Raw genomic sequence first — 19594 nt, 5'->3', positions numbered from 1 at the left:
AGAAAATTTATGACACTATTGATAGAATCTCGTCTCAGCTTTGCACAAAAATATTACGCACACAGATAAATGAATTTCACACTTGAAAAGGGAAAAGTCATGAGATTTGGCCCAATTGATATTGTATATTATTAGGCGAAGTTGCATAAGTTTGCTCACCCTTTTGATTTTAGAAGATGAAGATTATGAAGTATATAATACCGGATTATTCCTTATGATTGTAGTAGAGCATGTTTTAAGAGTAGTAAAAGATAATGATGATTGTCAAGTGAAGGTCATGCAATAACTAATAAATTGTGGCAGTCGGGTGGTGATGGTTGGTTGATGATGGAGGAGCTATGACAAATGAGGTGGCCGGGGATGAGCTATGGCAGTTGGGCAATGGTGGTTGCTTCTTGTAATCTTTTTCATTGAATGATCAATCGAGCTCTAGAGTTTATTTCAAATCTCCAAGCTCTTTTCAAATCAGGCTAGGTTTCATTTCATATAGAGAATGAAGGTTTATTTTTAGTTATTGAGAGTCACATTTTAGTAAATTTAGCCAAAATTTCAAAATATTCCATTAGATGACTTATGTTATTCCCTTAATCATAAGCCGTCTTTAGTATTTAAGTGTCTTCATGATCTTGGAATCATATTATTGCGTTTGTCCAATTTCTCTCGTCGAGATGTTTGGTTTAATTATTAGTATGAAAAGTTTGGAGATTGTTCAATACTTTCATTTATATATTGAAGTTCTTAATCATATTTTAATGTTTGTTTTGGCCTCATGTTGGAACACTTGTTATTGTTTGGTTCGTCTCATCGAGGTTTTTTTCTGTTCGTCTATAAATTTGCAAAAGTCTAAGTTTAGATTTTACATTTTTCTGAGTTTTCACTTTGAATCCTTTTTTTAAGATTGATGCTTGACTGAATTTCTTGATGAGGGATCACTTGCATCCTATTTTTAGACTTTGAAATCTGTGTTGCTCGAAATTGAATTTTGAAAAAAATGCCGCATAAACTTAGTAGTTTTTGGGGAAAATTATGAGGTGTGATCATTCTCTGGAAGTAAATGCGGACATCCCTTGAGGGCCATGAACCAAGGTAATTCTCTTGAACTATAACTTCACTCTTTTCTTAAGTTAACTTGTTAATTGAGTAAAAAATTATTTGAAAAATTTTGCTTTATAATTTTTAAATTTGTTCACCATTTTCTTCATGTACTTTATTTAAAAGCTGAAAAAATATAAAACAAATTTGTAAAATCCCCAAAAAATTTTGCAAATAACTTGAAAAATATAGAAAATTGCCAGAAATGTTTGTAACTTCTGATTCCTCTTCAATCTATAAATATACTCCACCCCATAGATGAAGCAAAAAAAAATTGCATCTTACAATTCCTGTTTTCTAAAAAAGTAAACGCTGCCTTACATTGGTGGTGCGTAATTCCTCCTCATTGATTTCAATACTCTTTTGTAAAATGGTTTGATACTTTTTTAAGTAGGCCGTGTGCAATCCCCCTTATAGGGTTCGGTGCTTTTTTATCATGTGTACCAAACTGTCTTCCACAGTAAGAATTATGAGCGACAACTGATATTTACAATTCCTTTGGTAGGATCTCAATCTTTCTCTTGAAAGGGGATTGACCGTTCATGTTTGGACTGATTAGATTCATAGTGGAAGAATTCTTCACCTCATTTTGAGGCTCTATTTTTTTTTTGAAGGAGTAAATTTTCCTCTTAAGTTTTGTTTTAACTATGAGCAATCTTCAAACAAATTCAACGTCAGAACTTTGACTTGGTAACTTTGAAGCATCAACATGAAGGGGTTCCCTTGGAACGACACCTTTATTTTCTTTTTTTCGAGTATTTGTTTGCTAGTTATTCCACTTGGTTTTAGAATTTTGGCTTATTTCTTGTTGATTGTATGCATGCATTTGTATGTTTCTGCGAAATTTATTTTATCATGAAAGTCCGCATTTTAAATATATCTTTCTTTGGTGTGTTTCTACTATCAATTCGGTCATTAAAAATTTCAAAGTTTTTTTCTGAATGTAAACAGCATATTTGGCTAGTCTTGTGAAAACTGTCTTCTAAAATACCATCATTTGTTGGAGTATGAGATTCACGAACAACAATTTATCAACTTTTGAGCTTCGCTTATTCTAGACTTTAATTTACAATGATTCGTGTTATTTTTAAAATTAGTTGAAATTTTTTGTAAATGTTTCTTTTGATGTATGTATTTTCACAAAAAAAAAAAAAGAATGTCTCAGTAAATTTTCTTGAAATTTTTTTGATTTACTCTGATTCAATACTACACTGCATTATTGCTATAGAATGTTCATTAACAATTATATGAAATTTAATGATTTGTTAAATTCAAAGCACTTTATTATATAATTAAAGTAAAATATTCAGATTGCAGTAAATTTAAACTGCTTAATTTTTTTCTTATTGCACTTGTGAAAGTCCATATTTTACTATTATCTTTGTACTATTTGATTTCAATTTTTGAAATTTGAATTCTTTAGGGCGTATCATCTATCATATATCTTAATGCTTATTTTTATGATTTATTATAAAAAGTATTTTAGCTTTTATTATCTATTTATTTTTACAATCTTTATGTTACTTGTATTATAAATGATTTAGATTTTAATATTTATATCCTCTTTTTAGTTTTTTATTGAGTTGCTTTCGCTGGACCCAGTAGTATTTAAATGTCAATCTCTGTTAAACATTGATATCTTAGCGCCCGCCGACAGCCGCCCCCTGCTACACCCCCCGCCTGCCGCAACCTTCCTCTGCCTGCTACAGCCGCCTCCTGGCTTCTGGCGCTTGTTGCCTGCTACAGCTGCCGCCTGTCGTCTACCGCCACTTGCTACAACCGCCGCCCGCTGCCCATCGCTCACATGTAATACTTTGTGCTAAATGGAGCAAAGATGTCGTTGTATACGCCATGAGCGACAAAACTTAATATTGTAGCACACGTGGACCCAACCGTTTGATAAAAAGTATATTTTTTGTTTTTAGAAATATATAAATCATAACAGTACCAAATATATTTTCTAAAAACAGAAAATAAAAAACAAAACAAAAACAAAATTGACTAAAAACAAAAGCAAAAATAGAAAACAGAAAATGATCCGAACATGCGCTACAAGTTGTAATATAAAAGTTGTATCAATAAAGAAAAACACATAATAAATTGAAATTCGTTTTCCAACTGGTGTCTCACTGAGTCACTTTGAGTTCAACAGCAGTTGATTTAGCCTCCCTTAATCATGAAAGATTGTAGTGCAATATTGATTGCAATAAGAAATAATAAAGCAAAACATCTAATTAAATATTTGTTAAATAAGTCTTCTAATTAATAAATAAATTTGGTTTTCAACTGTCTTCATTCTCTTACATCAATAAGGGATAGTTAAAATAATGGCTAATGTAATGAGTTTATTCTTTCCAGTAAGCTCTTCATTTTGTTACCATTTAATCTCTGTTTTTGTCTGGTAAGTTTTTATAGTTCTCTCTCTCTCTCTCTCTCTCTCTCTCTCTATATATATATATATATATATATATATATAGTTTCCAAATGATTCTGTTTATATAAAAATTTCTTCAAATTTCAAGTCATATTCAGTAAAGGTGCTAGCTATTTGCTATTTCTATTCTATGAATTATTAGACCCTTTCATAGAATTATTCAGTGATGTTTATTGTTTGCAATTTCAGTAAAGGTGCTGGCTATTTGCAGTTTCCAAATATTCAGTGATGCTTATTGTTTGTAATTTCAGTAAAGGTGCTAGCTTCAAGTTTTTATAGTTCTCAGCTTGATTTTTAAGGGTCTATTAACACGCACTTTGTGCACTTGTTGTTATTCATGCTAACTTGTCCAATAAATGGAGCAATTAAACAACGCTTTGCTGATCCAACAGTAAATTTTCCTTTTTCAGTGATCTGTTATGCTTTCTAACTCTTCAACAAAATTAATTTGTGTGCTAGTTCTTGAAAGGCTGTGGTCAAGGTTTGTCTAAGCTGATCACTTAACCTTTGTCGTCCACAGTTTTATTTTTTCTGAAGGGGAATTGCGTACTTGTTCCTGTCATAATTATTTTTGTTGCTTTCTTTTATGCTCAATTGCTCATTTTTTTATAGGATGGAGCTTTAACAGCTTTAAGGAAATATGTTGAGGAGGAAACTCATGATCTTTCTGGGGAATCATTCTCTCGTTTCATGGATCAGCTGTATGAACGCATATCTTGCTTTTTAGAAAGTAATGATGTTGCCGAAAATTTGGGTGCTTTGAGAGCCATAGATGAGTTGATTGAAGTTGCTTTGGGAGAAAATGCATCCAAGGTCTCAAAGTTCTCTAGCTATATGAGGATGGTATTTGAAGTGAAACGGGACCCTGAAATCTTAGTCCTTGGAAGTACGGTGTTAGGACATCTAGCCAGAGCTGGTGGAGCAATGACTGCAGATGAGGTGGAGAGACAGGTATGCTTCTCCTTGTTTTATCTCAGGAATAATGGCCTGATAAATTAACATTTTTTCGCTCTCTCCAGATAAAAAATGCCCTAGATTGGCTTCATGGAGACAGAATTGAATATCGTCGTTTTGCCGCTGTCCTTATCCTCAAGGTGAATGCATGAATCATGTGTATTTCTGTTATCATCTGCTTTTGGTATCTCTTCTGAAATCCGCCTATATAATGATGGGTTGCTTGCCTGCTTGCTATTTTCTAATTTGTAAATTTGTAATGAGTTTTGATTGGAATACAACTATAACATTATGTCTAAGTTACTCACCCTTAGGCTCATTCCTACAGTAGATGAACTGAAATCTGTAGTCTCATATTCTGCTTACAAGCGATATCATAACAAAAGGGGATGCTGCTGCATTTGTCTTCTGTTTTTCGTCTTTTCTGCTTTCTTCCTTTTCAAGAAATCATAGCTGTATTTTGATGAAAGATGCCCTGTCGCATAATGCTCGGCTTCCTCATTATATCTTGCCTGTCTTGGATTTGCGCCTTTGAAGGGTAGAGCACAGTTTTTTCCCCTAATAAATACATGGGCCACTTACATAGCATACAGTTCTTATGCATTGATATATCTCAAAACTAAACTTTCATATTTACACACACAACACTCAAATCTTTAATAAAACATAAAAATAGCATTATTGCCACTTTTTTTAAAATGAAATACACCTTTTCATGCATAGTTTTAAAGCATCAAAGTGTTATGTATATAAATATGAAAGTTTAGGTGTGAGACATGTAAATACATAAGAATTCTGTGCTAGGTATGTAAATTTTTATAAATACAAATTCTTTCTCTGTTTAATTTCATTCCTAAGGGAGGTTTTCTGTCACAATAACCATCATCATCTTTAAAATTGTCATCTTTTTGAATGCTTCATCATCTCCCAAATTCTGTTATGTTATATCAGGTGCATTTCTCTTTAGTATCTTTCTTTTCCAATGACGAATGACCTATTGTGGCTTTTATATGAGAAAAATTAATTCTTAGATGAGCTGAACATAAACATAAAGGGTTGCTTTCTTTTAGCTGTCTGTGGTATAACCACTTGGTAGTTTTTCAAACATGTATGATTATTCCTTTCTATTTGATCCATAAAATTAGATTTTTATATTGTTAAGCTGGCAGTAATTTCTCTTTGTTTTTATCTTTTCATGTTAATTTATATACTTTTCCAATCTCCAATTTGATTTTGTTTCTGATGCATTTTGTGTTCATCCACAGGAAATGGCTGAAAATGCATCTACTGTTTTCAATGTCCATGTGCCTGAATTTGTAGATGCCATATGGGTTGCATTAAGGGATCCCACCTTGGCTGTTCGCGAGAGGGCTGTAGAAGCTTTGAGAGCTTGTCTCCGTGTCATTGAGAAGCGCGAGACACGTTGGCGTGTACAATGGTATATGGAACTATGAATTTTAATATTAACTTAATAAACATTTTTCTAGAATTATATACATGAACCTGAAATAGCATATGACATTTGGCAGCTGGTGCTATTATTTTTGAATGCAGCTATATAAATGATATTTTGACAGCTAATTGGAAATTATAACGTTATTTGCTTAATAAACATTTTCCTATAGCTTGTTGGCTGTTGAATTATTTGGATGTGATCTATTTTTTTTTATCTGATGGATTGTGGATATGATTCTAGATTTTAGTGTTGTTTTGAAGTCCATTTCCAATTGTGCAATCTCTTCAATCTTTTTTTTAGCAACATTGGTGTGCTAATATCCATTTTTTTAATTATTTCCGCTATTAAAAAAGTAAAGCAAAGACGGAGGTTAGTTACAGTAGGAAGCCAGGCAGGTTTTTATTCAAATTTATTAGGTTGAATTTTTTACCACAAATTTTGTTTTGCATATTTTTGTTTGTACTTTTTTTTCTTGTCCCAGCAGCAATTTTACTCTGCCATTTCAATAAAGTGTTTTCATCTTTTATTAACTTTTAGGTATTATCGAATGTGTGAAGCTGCTCAAGTCGGGCTTGGTAAAAATGCTTCAGTCAATAGTATTCATGGTTCCTTGCTTGCAGTTGGAGAACTTTTAAGGTATCGACGACTTATACATGTAATATTTTGAGTAATATCTTTTGGATGTAAATTCTTGTGTGTCCACACACGATTACACACACGGACATTTATGTATTTATAATTCTCTTCCTATCTGTTAAACAAAATTTCCTTCATTTTTCTGTCAATTGTTGAATCAAAATGGCCATCATTTTTACTTGAATTAATTTTTCATTACCCATGAATGATCATTGCTTCATGGTCAAACACCATTTATGGATTTCTTTTCTCTTGTAGTTTTAAAGAATTCTGCCTTGACCTCTCATGAGAGTTCTTGTGTAGTTTTGTGCTAAAGTTTGGGAAGATGATTTGGATTGCAAATAATATATTTCAAGAAAATCTCTCTCATTTTGCGAAGATTTATGATCTGATTTGAGATTTCTCATAGGCGCAAGTCTTTTTTGGTTAATTTTATCTTTTGATAATGAAAGAGAACTTCAATTTTTGTTAATTGCTTATCATATAGTTGGAGCATTTTGATTTTTAGATTAAAATTTTTTATCATTTTTAGCTTAAATTGGATGGCGAGGATAATGCTGATGATCCTAATTACGCTATCATGGTTTCATCTTCTTGGGTTGTTATGAACTCTTGTATGCTTAGTTAAAGAAGGTATTTGAGCTTATATGACCAAAGTATTCTCTTTGGTAGCTATGTGAATTTGTAAATTTAATTTTAGTTTATTATTATAGATTGTTTGATTTTGCTGTTGTAGATTGAATTTGAGTTTGTTTTTGTAGATTGAGTTGAGGTTTGTTCTTTTTTGTTGATATTGCCGATGAATTCATGTTTGCTATGGTTGATGAATTCGTGTCTAGGTGAATTAGCTTCCAGTGATAGGATGAACTTTACGCAGCAATTATATACATACACATATACATATATGTATTGAGACATGTTATGCATTTTAATTTTTTTCCTCTTATTTTTTTTATATTTTTTATTTTGTTCTGTTCATATATGTATATAGTGATAAAAGACTAAGTTCGATTTAATCTAAATCTACTCATAAAAAATGGCCATTAATTTCATCTTAGTATTAAATTACTTCTCTCTATTTTGCCTTTGATCCTTAGTAAGGTGGCTTTTTGTGCATGTCGAAGTTGGTCGTTGGTGGTTGTGACTTGTGGGAAGGGATTAGGGGAGGGCGGGCTCTCGTCAATTGTCATCTATGAGTAAATATTGGGTTGTTACAAGAGTGGATGGTCGATGAGTTCTGTTGGAGAGGTGGGTGGCAGTTGGAGTGTTGATGTTACGACGGGCGATGAAGATTGTTCTTGGCAAAGGGAAATACATGTGGGAAATACGTTTGGTGGTGACCTTGAACTGATGTATGTAATGGAGAGTGGGAGATGGTCTTGCTTGCTGTCTGTGTGGCGAAGTTTTGGAGGAGCGACTTTGAGAGCACGACTGGAGGGACCTTGAATTGACGTGTGTAACAAAGAGTTGGAGATGGTCTTGCTTGCTGTCTATGTAGCGAAGGATGGGATGAGCGATATTGAGAGCAAGAAGGGAGGGAACAAATTGTACTGCACAGGCATGACTGAGGAGCAAAAGAAAATTGGATAGGCGCAACAAAGGTTTTGTATGAGCATGTGGCAGGCTTTAGGGGTGTTTGGGGTTGAGTTGTGATAGTGAAGCTCTTAAAATAGTGAGGAGCAGAGGGAGTGGAGTGCAATTGGGAGAAATGATGGGCTAGGGGTCAACTTATGCTTGATTTTTTTTTCAGGCTTAATTTTTTTTTCATGTTTTTTTTTAACTATGGGGAACTGGTGAATGTTAGGTAGAGTGGGATGGAGATGATTGCGATGGACAATGAGATTCAGGGTTTATGGGATATGATTTTGACTTTTTTAATAACTTGAATCTGACAGTAAGAATCATCAATTTAAATTAACTTAAATCAGATAATCCTTGTCCTACCATAAATTTCATGCAAGTCTTTCACTGTGACTTTTTTGAATCTCATGCACCCGGAGGCACTGTGGGTGAATGTTAGCATTAATTTTATGGTAGTCCTTCTAAGGGTTACGGTGGTACAAGGATTCCTTTTTGGTTTTGGATGGATTCTCGAAAATGACGCATTTTATTCCGTGCCTTCGGACGCTTAATGCATCGCTTGTCGCCGACTTATACTTTAGAGAGATTGTGAGGCTGTAGGGGATATCCATGACTATAACTTTAGACAGAGATGTCAAGTTTCTGAGTCACTTCTGGAGGACTCTGTGGGGGAAGCTATACACTAAGCTTCAATTCAGTTCAACAGCTTACCACCAAACTGACAGTTAAACGGAAGCAGTGTACAAGAGTCTTGGGAATCTTCTTAGGTTTTTTGTGAGAAAGAGTATTAAGCAGTGGGATTTGACTCTAGCTCATGCCAATTTTTCTTACAACAGGTCTGTTAGTTAAACTATAGGATGCACCTAATTTGAGATTGTCTACAGGCGCTACCCGCTCACTTCACTTGAATTGGTAGATCTCATGCCGATATCGGAGATTAGCGAGTATGCTGAGGAACAGGTGCATGAGATTCAAAACTTCCACGAGGAGGTTGGGAAGAAGATCATTAAGCAGAATCACAAATTCCAATTATAGACGAATAAAACTAGGAAGAAGGTGACTTTTCAAGAAGGCGACCAAGTGTGGATCCGACTGAAGAAGAAAGATTTCCCGTGGGAGCATTCATAAAACTCAAGCCCAAAACAAATGAATCTTTCAGAATACTCCGGAAGCTGAATGAAAACGCTTATAAGTTTGTCCTACCAGAGGACTGTAATGTGTCTGCTATATTCAATGTCGTGGACTTGAGTCTGTGTTAGGAGGTGCAGAAGCTTCGAACAATAAAGTCTAAACTCCTCTAACTCTAGGCGACTAATGTTGGTGTTAGAGGCTGAACCGACCCAAACGATTCAACAGGTAGGTTGCCGATTCAGAAGGGAGGCTGGCTTAGGGTTTAGAGCTCTGCCGCCTAAGGGGATGGGTTTCCCCCTCTTAGTTATATTTTATTATAAATATGTTGTTTTCCTTTTTAGGTTTTAGTTTTTGTTGATTTCAGATTTTTAGCCATCGGGTTTCTCCCTATCTAGGGATGTATAGAGAACAGTTGGTGCTCCAATTGTACCTTGCTCGCTAGCCTCTTTCCTCCGTCCCACCCTTCCTGTTTCTGCTGCAACACCCTCTCTTGCACCTCTATCTATTGCCGCCAGTCCTTGCACATGACCTGATGCCGTTAATCTTCCTTACACCTCTACCCTGTCACACGCACACTCACACACACACCCTCACTCACCTACTTCCAACAACCTGACTCTCAGCCGTCACCTCTTATCGCGGCCCTATCTGCCGTCGCAACCTCCCCAACCACCCTCCACCTGCTGTCCAGCCGGGGCTTATCACCTTCACCCTCGCTTTTGAGGCCTGTTTGTGACTTGTGCTAACTAAAAAAAAGTAACTTATCCACACGAATTTTACAACTACTGTTTGCAAAAGTTGCAATTGCACCAAATGGTTCCTTGGATCCTAAATGGATTATCAATCCTGTGGAGCATACAAGTTTCAAGTTGAGTTATTTGTTCCATTCAACTTTGTCATTCTTCAAAATAATTAGGAATATCATTAACATTTATAATGATCATTAAGTGGTATCTAGTACATGCTGATAATTCTTGGCTAATACTTACGCTTCTTACCATGTTGATATAACGAGTCAAGTATTTGGATCAGATGCAGCTAAGAGAGAGCAGAAAAAACCTATAATGTGGTTGAGCAACCAAGTCTGGTAGTTACCCGTATCAGAACATTTAGAGATTAGTTCGGCCTTATGTAATGCCTGAAGTGAGCTTGAAGAGGGTGAACTTTAACCTGATTTTCAATGGCAGTTGGCAATTATATTTTGGTTGCATCAAATTGTAAGTTGTTTTAGCTACAGGACAAGCTGGCCTTGTTGTAGGCGGCTAAACATATTTAAATTTTCTAAATTAGCGCTCAAATTTAGAAGAGAAGGATTAGGTTTTGATTGCAATTTCTTTATTTGTGGCCTAAGCTAAGATTAGATGTTCAACGAAAATTTATTTTTGGCTCCTAAGTATTTAATGAACATCTATTCTTGGTTTGCAATAGTACTTATGAATGTTATGCGTGCTGGTTAAAGTGTTATGAAATTGCCAAACTCTATGATTTTTTGGCTGAACCTGAGTGAATATTTTCCTTGCTTACCCGATTCTATAATAATGCTTATTGCAATGAATGAACAACCAAAATGACTCACTGGCTCCAATGATGAATATTATACGAGCATTGTGCAAAATCCTACTTCTATTATTGATATGAGCTTGCTTCTTATTTGCATTTACATAAAAAATGTGTATGAAAAATTGAATGAATTTTCTTACTTGAATTCTCACTTCAGTTGTGGTGACAAATAAGTTTTTTTTTCTTCCCAAGGAATACTGGTGAATTTATGATGTCGAGGTACAGGGAGGTAGCTGATATTGTTCTCAAGTATTTAGAGCATAGGGATCGGCTTGTACGTCTCAGCATAACATCACTCCTTCCTCGCATTGCTCACTTTTTGCGTGATCGCTTTGTGACAAATTATTTAAAGGTATTAGAGTTCTGTTTATATTGAGTACGACAACAACAACAAGCTTTATCCCACTATTTGGGGTTGGCTACATGAATTCTTTTTCTCCATTGCGTCCTATTGAGTGTCAAATTATTCATCTAATCTCGAGTGATGAATTTTCTCTTTAAGGATTTTTTTCCAATTATCTGCCTGATCTTTCTTTGGTCCAGATTTGCATGGATCACATTTTAGCAGTCCTCCGTAATCCGGCTGAACGTGCCAGCGGTTTCATTGCACTCGGAGAAATGGCAGGAGCCTTGAATGGTGAACTCATTCCATATCTACCAACAATAACATTGCACTTGCGTGATGCGGTATATTATCTGCAATGTTTTTGTTCATCTCATGTTTAATCAATAAATCATGGTTTTATGAACTGTTGTGTTTAATCCTTCAGATTGCTCCTCGTAGAGGGAAACCTTCCCTTGAGGCCTTAGCCTGTGTTGGAAGCTTTGCGAAGGCCATGGGACCTGCTATGGAACCTCATGTAAGAGGTCTGTTGGATTCTATGTTTTCTGCGGGCCTTAGTCCGACTTTAATTGATGCCCTAAAACAAATAAGTCTCAGGTAATTTAATAATTTCTACAGTTATTTTGAATAATTAATTTTTTTTGTATGCTGTTGCAAAGTTGCAAATAATGAGAGTTAGCTGAAGAGCTATGTTTACAGTCTTCCATCTTTGCTGCCTACCATTCAAGAAAGATTACTTGATTGTATCTCTTTGGTGCTGTCAAAGAGACCATATCCACAGCCAAGGCCAGGTGTTACCGCTTCCCGAGCAAACACTGCTAACAATCTTCTGCAATCTTCCGATATTAGTGGTTCTATTCTTGTTCAGCTTGCTTTGAGAACACTAGCTCATTTTAATTTCAAGGTATGCTTATGCTAATGCATATAATTAATGTACATGTTTGTGTGCGCTTGTTTCATCTAATAAAATTAGGATGCTTTCAGGGTCATGAACTTCTTGAGTTTGCTAGAAATACGGTTGTTGTTTACTTGGAGGATGAAGATGGTAACACCCGAAGGGAAGCTGCTATATGTTGTTGCAAATTGGTGGCCAACTCCTCCTCCTCATCTAGTTCACAATTCAGTTCAAGTAGGTTTACTCGGATTGGTGGAACGAAGCGTCGACATCTTGTGGAAGAGGTTTGTCTGAAATATATTTTGTGTATATTAGTACAACTAGCATGAGTTAAGCTGTGCATGTTTTTTGTCCTTTTCTGAATATTATTTAAATTTAATGACTTTTATGAATTTCTTTAAAATAAAATCTGAGAACTGATGTTTGTTATGTCTTTTTGCTGATGCGTTGATTAAATTTCCATTCTTTTAATTTTGTCTGATACAAATAAGGTCTCCCTTGTACACGCTTTTAGCTAAGCATTGTCAGCTTTTGCTAAAAACAGATTTTTGGAAGGATGTTGACTAACCTGACTTGATTGGTTCCTGGTGTTTGGGAACTGAAAAATTTTGAATTTATATTGAAATTGAGTAGGACCAAATCCTGTCTAATGATTTGCTGTTTTGATCCCGTTCTCTGCTCCTGTGGTATAGACAGACAGCATTGAGGATGAATGCTTTTTTGCTATCGCTGTATGATGGGAGATGCATTTTAATTGATTGCTGTGAAGAGGCTGTGGTATCCAGAACTCTTTGATTGTCAAGGTAGCGGATTCTTTTAAGGGTGAAAAGGCTATTGCCGATATGATAGAGAGAAAATGATAGAATCATGATGATGCATTGTTGAAATTATATGGTGAGCTATTGAAGGATGAGAAGCTGTATGCAACCTCAATAGTGAGCGTAGTAAGTGATGAACGTGATTGAGGAAGCAGCGATTATGCTATAAGGACTTGGCGGTATGTTGGCAGTTTTTTTTCTCTGTATGACTAGGCTTAAGGACTTGGCGGTATGTGAATAACTGAGAAAATAAGATTTTCTTGAGTACATCATGACTTGAGAGGAAAACGTGGCATCACAGGGGAAAATGTCGTCATCTGTTTATACCTTAAGATGCTTACATCGTCTAATTTCAATCGGTTTGGAATTGTACCAATTGGTGGGAAGATGCACTTAGGGTCGTAAACGAGCCTAGTCGAGCTCAAGCCACCCTCAACTTGAGCTTGAGCTTGATTAATTTTATCGAGTTCGAGCTTGCGCTTATGTCTATGAGCTCGAGCTGACTCACAAGCAAATTTTTTTATTATAAAAGAGAGAAAATAATCTTTATCTAAGCTATGTTTTAATAAAATGATAGAGAGAATGGACAATTAGGAGAAAATAATAACTCATTAATAAAAAATACAAAATATTGTTTTATAAATATTTTTAATACTTTAAATATAAAGTCTTCAAATTTAATATATTTTGAGTATAATATTAATGTTTTTTTGAACGAGCCGGCTCACAAGCTAACAAATTTATTAGGGGTTAGCTTGAGCTTGGCTTGTTAGCTCATCGAGCTCAATTCACAAGCCACTTATTGAGCCAAGCTCGAGCCGACTCACGAGTCGGCTTGACTCCCTTACACCATACACTCGTGGTTTGCTAACTCAAATGTATTGCAAGGAAACTCTTCAATATTAATTGAGAATGACCCATCTCTTTCAAAGGCGTTGTTGTAGATTTAAGGATTTTTTTATTGCATAATTCTCCTTATTTTTTGACCAAGATCTTGATTTTGATTTCATAGATATGGGCCGCATCACAAACCTTAAATACGATTGTTATAATATAATCCCAAACTTTCTTGGCTACATGAATGACCATACAGGTTACATTTATTTTGAGAATCATGGATTTTCGTAATGAGGATATCACCATTAAGTCCTGTTCACCCTATTATCGAATGTTTGTTGACCTTGCTGAGGATTGGTGATATAAACGATCCAATTTTTCTTTTTTCCTTCAAATAGATGCAGACCATTTGTGGTCACTTGAGGTCATTCATTCCTTTCAAATGATATTTTGAATGAATGTTTTGTAATTCTTCCGTAGGATTTGGGTTGTTGGTCTCTGTTGTAAATGAACCTAAGATTGAAGGAATGAGCAGGGGCAGAACCAGCCTCTTTTTTGGGGTTTTTGGGGGGGGCGGCCCCTTTAATCCTAACTTGGGAGGGGCTAGGACAATGAAGGGCATAATGATATTTCAGGAGGAGCAAAATTGATATTTCTAGAGGTGCAAATGACCAAATTGCTCTCTCATTGTATGTAAAAATTTGAATTTCAGGTGAACGAACACGTGTTTTTTTTGTGGTCCATGTGTCTAAAAAATGCGATAGTAATTGTTGACAACAATGAAGACTCGTATGTTCTGGGCAGTATAATGATGAATATTTGTGTTATATAAATGCTAAGAGAGAAAGTCTAAGGCTTTGATATCCTCAGAGTTAGGGAGAATTGGTTGAGAGTATTCAATTTTATCATTTGTGTTGTGTTTATAGAATCATATGTGTGCTTCTAATTGAAAACTTACAAATTTAGGGAATAATACTTACATAATAGGTGCGATAGTTTATGGTTTGATGATGTGATGGAAGATAATTATATAATAGTTACATTAATGAACAGATTAATGAGATATCACTAATAGTCTCACAGATCATTCAGCTGGCATGAAGTGTAACATTAATGTTGGCAAAAAATATGAAAGCGTAGTGGATTTGATGGAAATTAATTTTTCTAAAATATTTCCTTTTTAAAAAAAATTATATAATAGGATTTTTTATTTGTAGAAATGCAAACTGAAAGAATTAATATCTTCCAGCTTTTTCTAATATTGTCCAAGTTAATTGCTATCTTCTGTAAAAGTTGAATTTATTTCAATGGGTTTTTTTCATCTGATATGGTCTAGATTTCAAGGGTTGCATCAATTATGCGTTAAAGCTAATGCAGGAATGAGACTGCATAGAAGCAGTCTTTGTTTTTTTGCTTTTTACGCACCAGTATTAGAATTTTGCACGGCGTTTCATATATTTATGGCAGTGGCCTCAGGAGCTGTCATGATATCTTTTGGGATGATTCGAACATTTAATGTCTTCAGGATCATACAAAAAGTTCTGATTTTACGTATGTGACAGATTATAACATCTTTCTTTTTGCCTAAATATTGCAACTTTAATTGCTGCCATTAATGGTTTTGTTTTTAATCTAATGATTTTTTACATGTGATATGGTGTAGTTTCTGTTGTTTTTTCAATCATGCAATCAGAAGCTAGAGTATTAATCCTTCTATTCTGCGCGCTATCAAGTCAACAATTACATGTTTTTAGCAGTGCAAGCATTTTTGTGTTCTTTAGGCTTTTTTGCTTGCTCATAAAAGTCTTTTCTTCTAAAACATTTCTTGGTATCTTCAAAACAATGTTGCATGATATGAGTAAATTATGAAGCTAAGGAGTTCATAGTTTTCCTAATATTATGTTCTTTTTTCCTGAAATCCTTAGTATACCATTTGTTATAAGGAGACATGCTTTTGTCAATAACTTGGTGCACCACATTAAGTCAGCAAGCCAAGGCAGTAGCCTTGGAAATTAAAGTTAAATGTTTTATATAGATTTTATTCTTTGGTATGGGTGAACACCATTAATGATGATTGTTTTAAAGAAAAGATGAAGTTTCATCTTAATTGTTATAGCCATGTAGAATGATGAATGCTGACTCTGTTGAGTGGCATTTATCTGTGTGGTCATCTTCTGCAAATTCATATAAGTATTAGTGGATTTGCTTCTAATTAACCACATTGCATCTTCTCTCCCTCAAATTTGATTCAACAATCTTCCCATTGCTTGCTTCATCAGCTTCTAAAAGAATTGCACGCCCTTACTATATTTCAATTCTACCATGCTTTTTAGTCTAAATAAAAAGTTAAATGCTATGTTTTATTTTTTGTTTATTTGTTTTCATAGTTAGCAGTTTCTCTCTATCTTGAGCATTTGAGCGCATCATCGGATTTTACTTAACGACATCATTGTCAAAATGGATGATGCTTGTACATGGTTGTTGAGCATTGTATTTATCTGCAGATCATGGAAAAGCTTCTTGTTGCAGCTGTCTCAGATGCTGATGTTAATGTTCGGCGATCAGTGTTTTCGTCTCTCCATGAAAATAACAGCTATGATGAATTTTTGGCAGAAGCCGATAGCTTGTTCTCTATTTTTGTGGCACTAAATGATGAGGTATTGTTCATGACTTGCATTATTTTAGTTGTGCATCACACTACTCTTCTCAGTGGGACAAAAGTGTTCCTTGAAAGGCTCGACTGGTGAATGAGTTGCATAATTTGTTATAGCTGGTAACTTTTGTTTCAATTTTAAACACCTTATAATATGAGGTGATGTATAGAAATCTAGACAATCCTTCCAGAAATGTTGTGGTCTGCAAAAAAATAAAAAAAAGGAAAAAAAGAAAAAAGAAAATGGTTGACAAAACCATATTTCAATCGTGGTTGTGCTATTAGGAAAAGTTTGGCTCTTGTTTTTATGACATTGTGAAGGATCACTTTAATGAATTATTTGACTAACGCATAAAACTTCCACCTTCAAGTTCGTTTAGTGTTATTTTTGTGAATGGGTTGCGGTTTCCTTTTCCTGTTTGGACGTCTATATTATGCTCTTTGAAAATTCTTTGTTATGCTTGTAATTAGCATGACATTTAAAACCCGTTATTCATTTTTTTTAAAATGGTTTTGTTTGTGGTATAACCTTTGAAGAGAATAATGCAGAACTTCATATTTACAGCTTTATTTATGAAGTATTATTTGCAAATTTCATAGTTTATTGACTTTATTCTCATCAGAGACATAGGACATGTGTGCTGAGTTGAGCGAATTTACAACTTTATTCTATTTTTTTTTCTTTGTGTAAGTGCTAGGGCATCCCCTGGAAGCGACGCGCTGTATAACCTGAATACAGTGAAAAATGTGCAAGGGCCGCTACAACGGCGCTTGGGTGTAGTGTTAAATAAGCAAGGGCTCCCACATACAGGCGAATGCGGGTAAAGAAGTTAGTCCATGAAACTAATGAAACTAATATTATGATAAGATTTTGGAATATAAGTATTCTCAATGGTAAATTAATGGAATTAGTTGATATTATGATTCATAGGAAAATTAATTTCTTATGTATTAAAAAAACTAAGTGGGTTGGAGAAAAGACTAAGGAAATTGATAATTTAGGTTTTAAACTTTCGTATTATGGTAAGAGTCGCACTAGAAATGGTGTAGGTGTAATTATAAATAAGAAATTGAAAGATAATGTTGTAAAAGTTAATAGAGTTGGAGATAGAATTATAGCCCTTAAGATTATCATTGATATTAAGATTTTTAATATTATAAGTGCTTTTGCTCCTAAAGCAGGTTTAGATACAGGGTGTAAAGATAAATTTTGGAATGACTTAGAAGACTTAATACAAATGATACCTCTTGAAGAAAAAAGTTTTTATTGGAGGAGATTGAAATGATTATGTCGGTAGAGTGATAAAAGACTTCAGAAATACTCATGATGACTACGGTTTTGGAGTACTAATGAATAAATTGGAGCTATTTTAGAATTTGCTTTAGCGTATGATTTTCTTATTACTAATACTTTATTCAAGAAAAGAGATGAACATCTTATTACTTATAAGAGTGAATCTTATAAAACACAAATTGATTATTTTCTTATGAGAAAAAGAGATTGTCGCGATTGTAAAGATTGTAAAGTCATTCAAAGTGAAAAATCTAAGCACCCAACATCGTTTATTAGTTCTAGATTTTAAGATTAAGAGTTGTAAACTAAGAATACTAGCACTCAACATCGTAGAATTAGATGGAGAAATTTAAAAGACAGAAATTATATAAAATTATTTTTATGAGTAAAATTCAAGATTTCAAATTCTGGGATATTCATGAAGAAGCAAATGTTATGTGGGATAAAGTAACAAATACTATTAAACAAGTAGCAAAAGATGTGCTTGAAGAATCAAAAAAAAAGTTTTTATAAATAAAAATAGTTGGTGGTGGAATAATAATGTGCAAGAAAAGATAAAATATAAGAAGTTATGTTATAAAAATTAGTTTAAATGTAAAAACTTAGAAAACTGAGAAAAATATCAAACGACCTGCAGAGAGTCTAAAAAAACAATCTGTGACGCAAAAAATTCTGCTTTTAATGATCTTTATAATAGATTAGATACTAAGGAGGGTGAAAAATATATTTATAAATTAGCCAAACAAAAAGAAAAGAAAAATAAAGATTTAACTCAAGTAAAGTGTATTAAAGATTAAAATCAAAAAGTACTTTTCTTAGAAAAAAATATTCAACATAGGTGGGTAAGTTACTTTTTAATGAAATTTCTGAAAATACGATCGACTTTAGTGATCTTAATATTGTAAATAATAATAAAACGTTTCATTTTTACTGTCACATTAGTAAAAAATAAGTTGAGGAGGCTTTAAAAAAAACCAAGGGTGGAAAGTCTGTAGGACCTGATGAATCCCAATTGAAATGTAGAAATATTTGGGAGATTTGGGCGTTTCTTGGTTTACTAAAGTCTTTAATATTATTTTAAAAACTAAAAAGATGCCTGAGGAGTGGAGGAAGAGTATTTTGGTCCTCATTTTTAAGAATAAAGGGGATGCACAAGAGTGTGCAAATTATAGAGGACTTAAGTTGATGTGTCGTACTTTAAAGTTGTGGGAGAGGGTAATTGAACATAGGTTAAGACACATCACAAAGATTTATCATAATCAATTTGGATTTATGCCGGGCAGGTCTACTATGGAAGCTATGCATTTATTGAGAGGTTTGATGGAGAAGTTCAGAGATAATAAGTATAATCTACATTTGATTTTTATTGATTTAGAAAAAGCTTACGATAAGTTTTCAATATATATCCTTTGGAGAGTCCTCAAGAGGAAAGGTGTTGATATGACTTGTATTCAAGTTATTAAAGATATGTATACTAGAGCTGTTACTTGTGTTCAATCTGAAGGAGGATTGACCAAATATTTTCCTATTTCTGTTGGATTACATCAGGGATCGGCTTTAAGCCCTTATCTTTTTGCTTTAGTTATGGATGGTCTTACTAGACATCTACAGGAGGATGTACCTTGGTGTATGCTTTTTGCTGATCATATCCTTCTCGTGGATAAAACGAGAGAAAAAGCTCAGGAAAAACTTAAAAATATGGAGGTCTACATTGGAGTCTAAAGGCCTTTGTTTAAGTTGACCTAAAACTGAATACATGGAATGTAATTTTAGTAATAATAGCTCTAGTGACAGATGTGTGACTTTGGGTGATCAAATTATTAAAAAGTGTGAATGATTTAGATATCTTGGGTCTGACTTTGGGTGATCAAATTATTAAAAAGTGTGAATGATTTAGATATCTTGGGTCC

The 19594-nt window shown here is 34.1% G+C and overlaps 1 protein-coding gene across 1 annotated transcript in view; it reads left to right on the top strand.

Annotated features, from left to right (window-relative positions):
- The first annotated feature begins 4142 nt into the window (after positions 1–4142).
- The window catches only part of LOC110022180 (serine/threonine-protein kinase TOR), a 100041-nt gene continuing 84589 nt past the window's right edge, over positions 4143–19594 (top strand). The window contains exons 1-10 of the mRNA XM_020720997.1: positions 4143–4477; positions 4546–4620; positions 5746–5918; positions 6474–6572; positions 11037–11196; positions 11388–11531; positions 11615–11784; positions 11887–12091; positions 12172–12366; positions 16242–16394. Coding sequence (XP_020576656.1) covers positions 4217–4477; positions 4546–4620; positions 5746–5918; positions 6474–6572; positions 11037–11196; positions 11388–11531; positions 11615–11784; positions 11887–12091; positions 12172–12366; positions 16242–16394 — 1635 coding nt within the window. The 5' untranslated portion in view covers positions 4143–4216. The remainder of the gene's footprint in view (positions 4478–4545; positions 4621–5745; positions 5919–6473; positions 6573–11036; positions 11197–11387; positions 11532–11614; positions 11785–11886; positions 12092–12171; positions 12367–16241; positions 16395–19594) is intronic.

Source organism: Phalaenopsis equestris, unplaced genomic scaffold (genome assembly GCF_001263595.1).
Source record: "Phalaenopsis equestris unplaced genomic scaffold, ASM126359v1 Scaffold000174, whole genome shotgun sequence".
Taxonomy (NCBI): Eukaryota; Viridiplantae; Streptophyta; class Magnoliopsida; order Asparagales; family Orchidaceae; genus Phalaenopsis; species Phalaenopsis equestris.
Note: the sequence above shows the minus strand (reverse complement) of the source record. Positions and strands in the feature narration are given on the sequence as shown.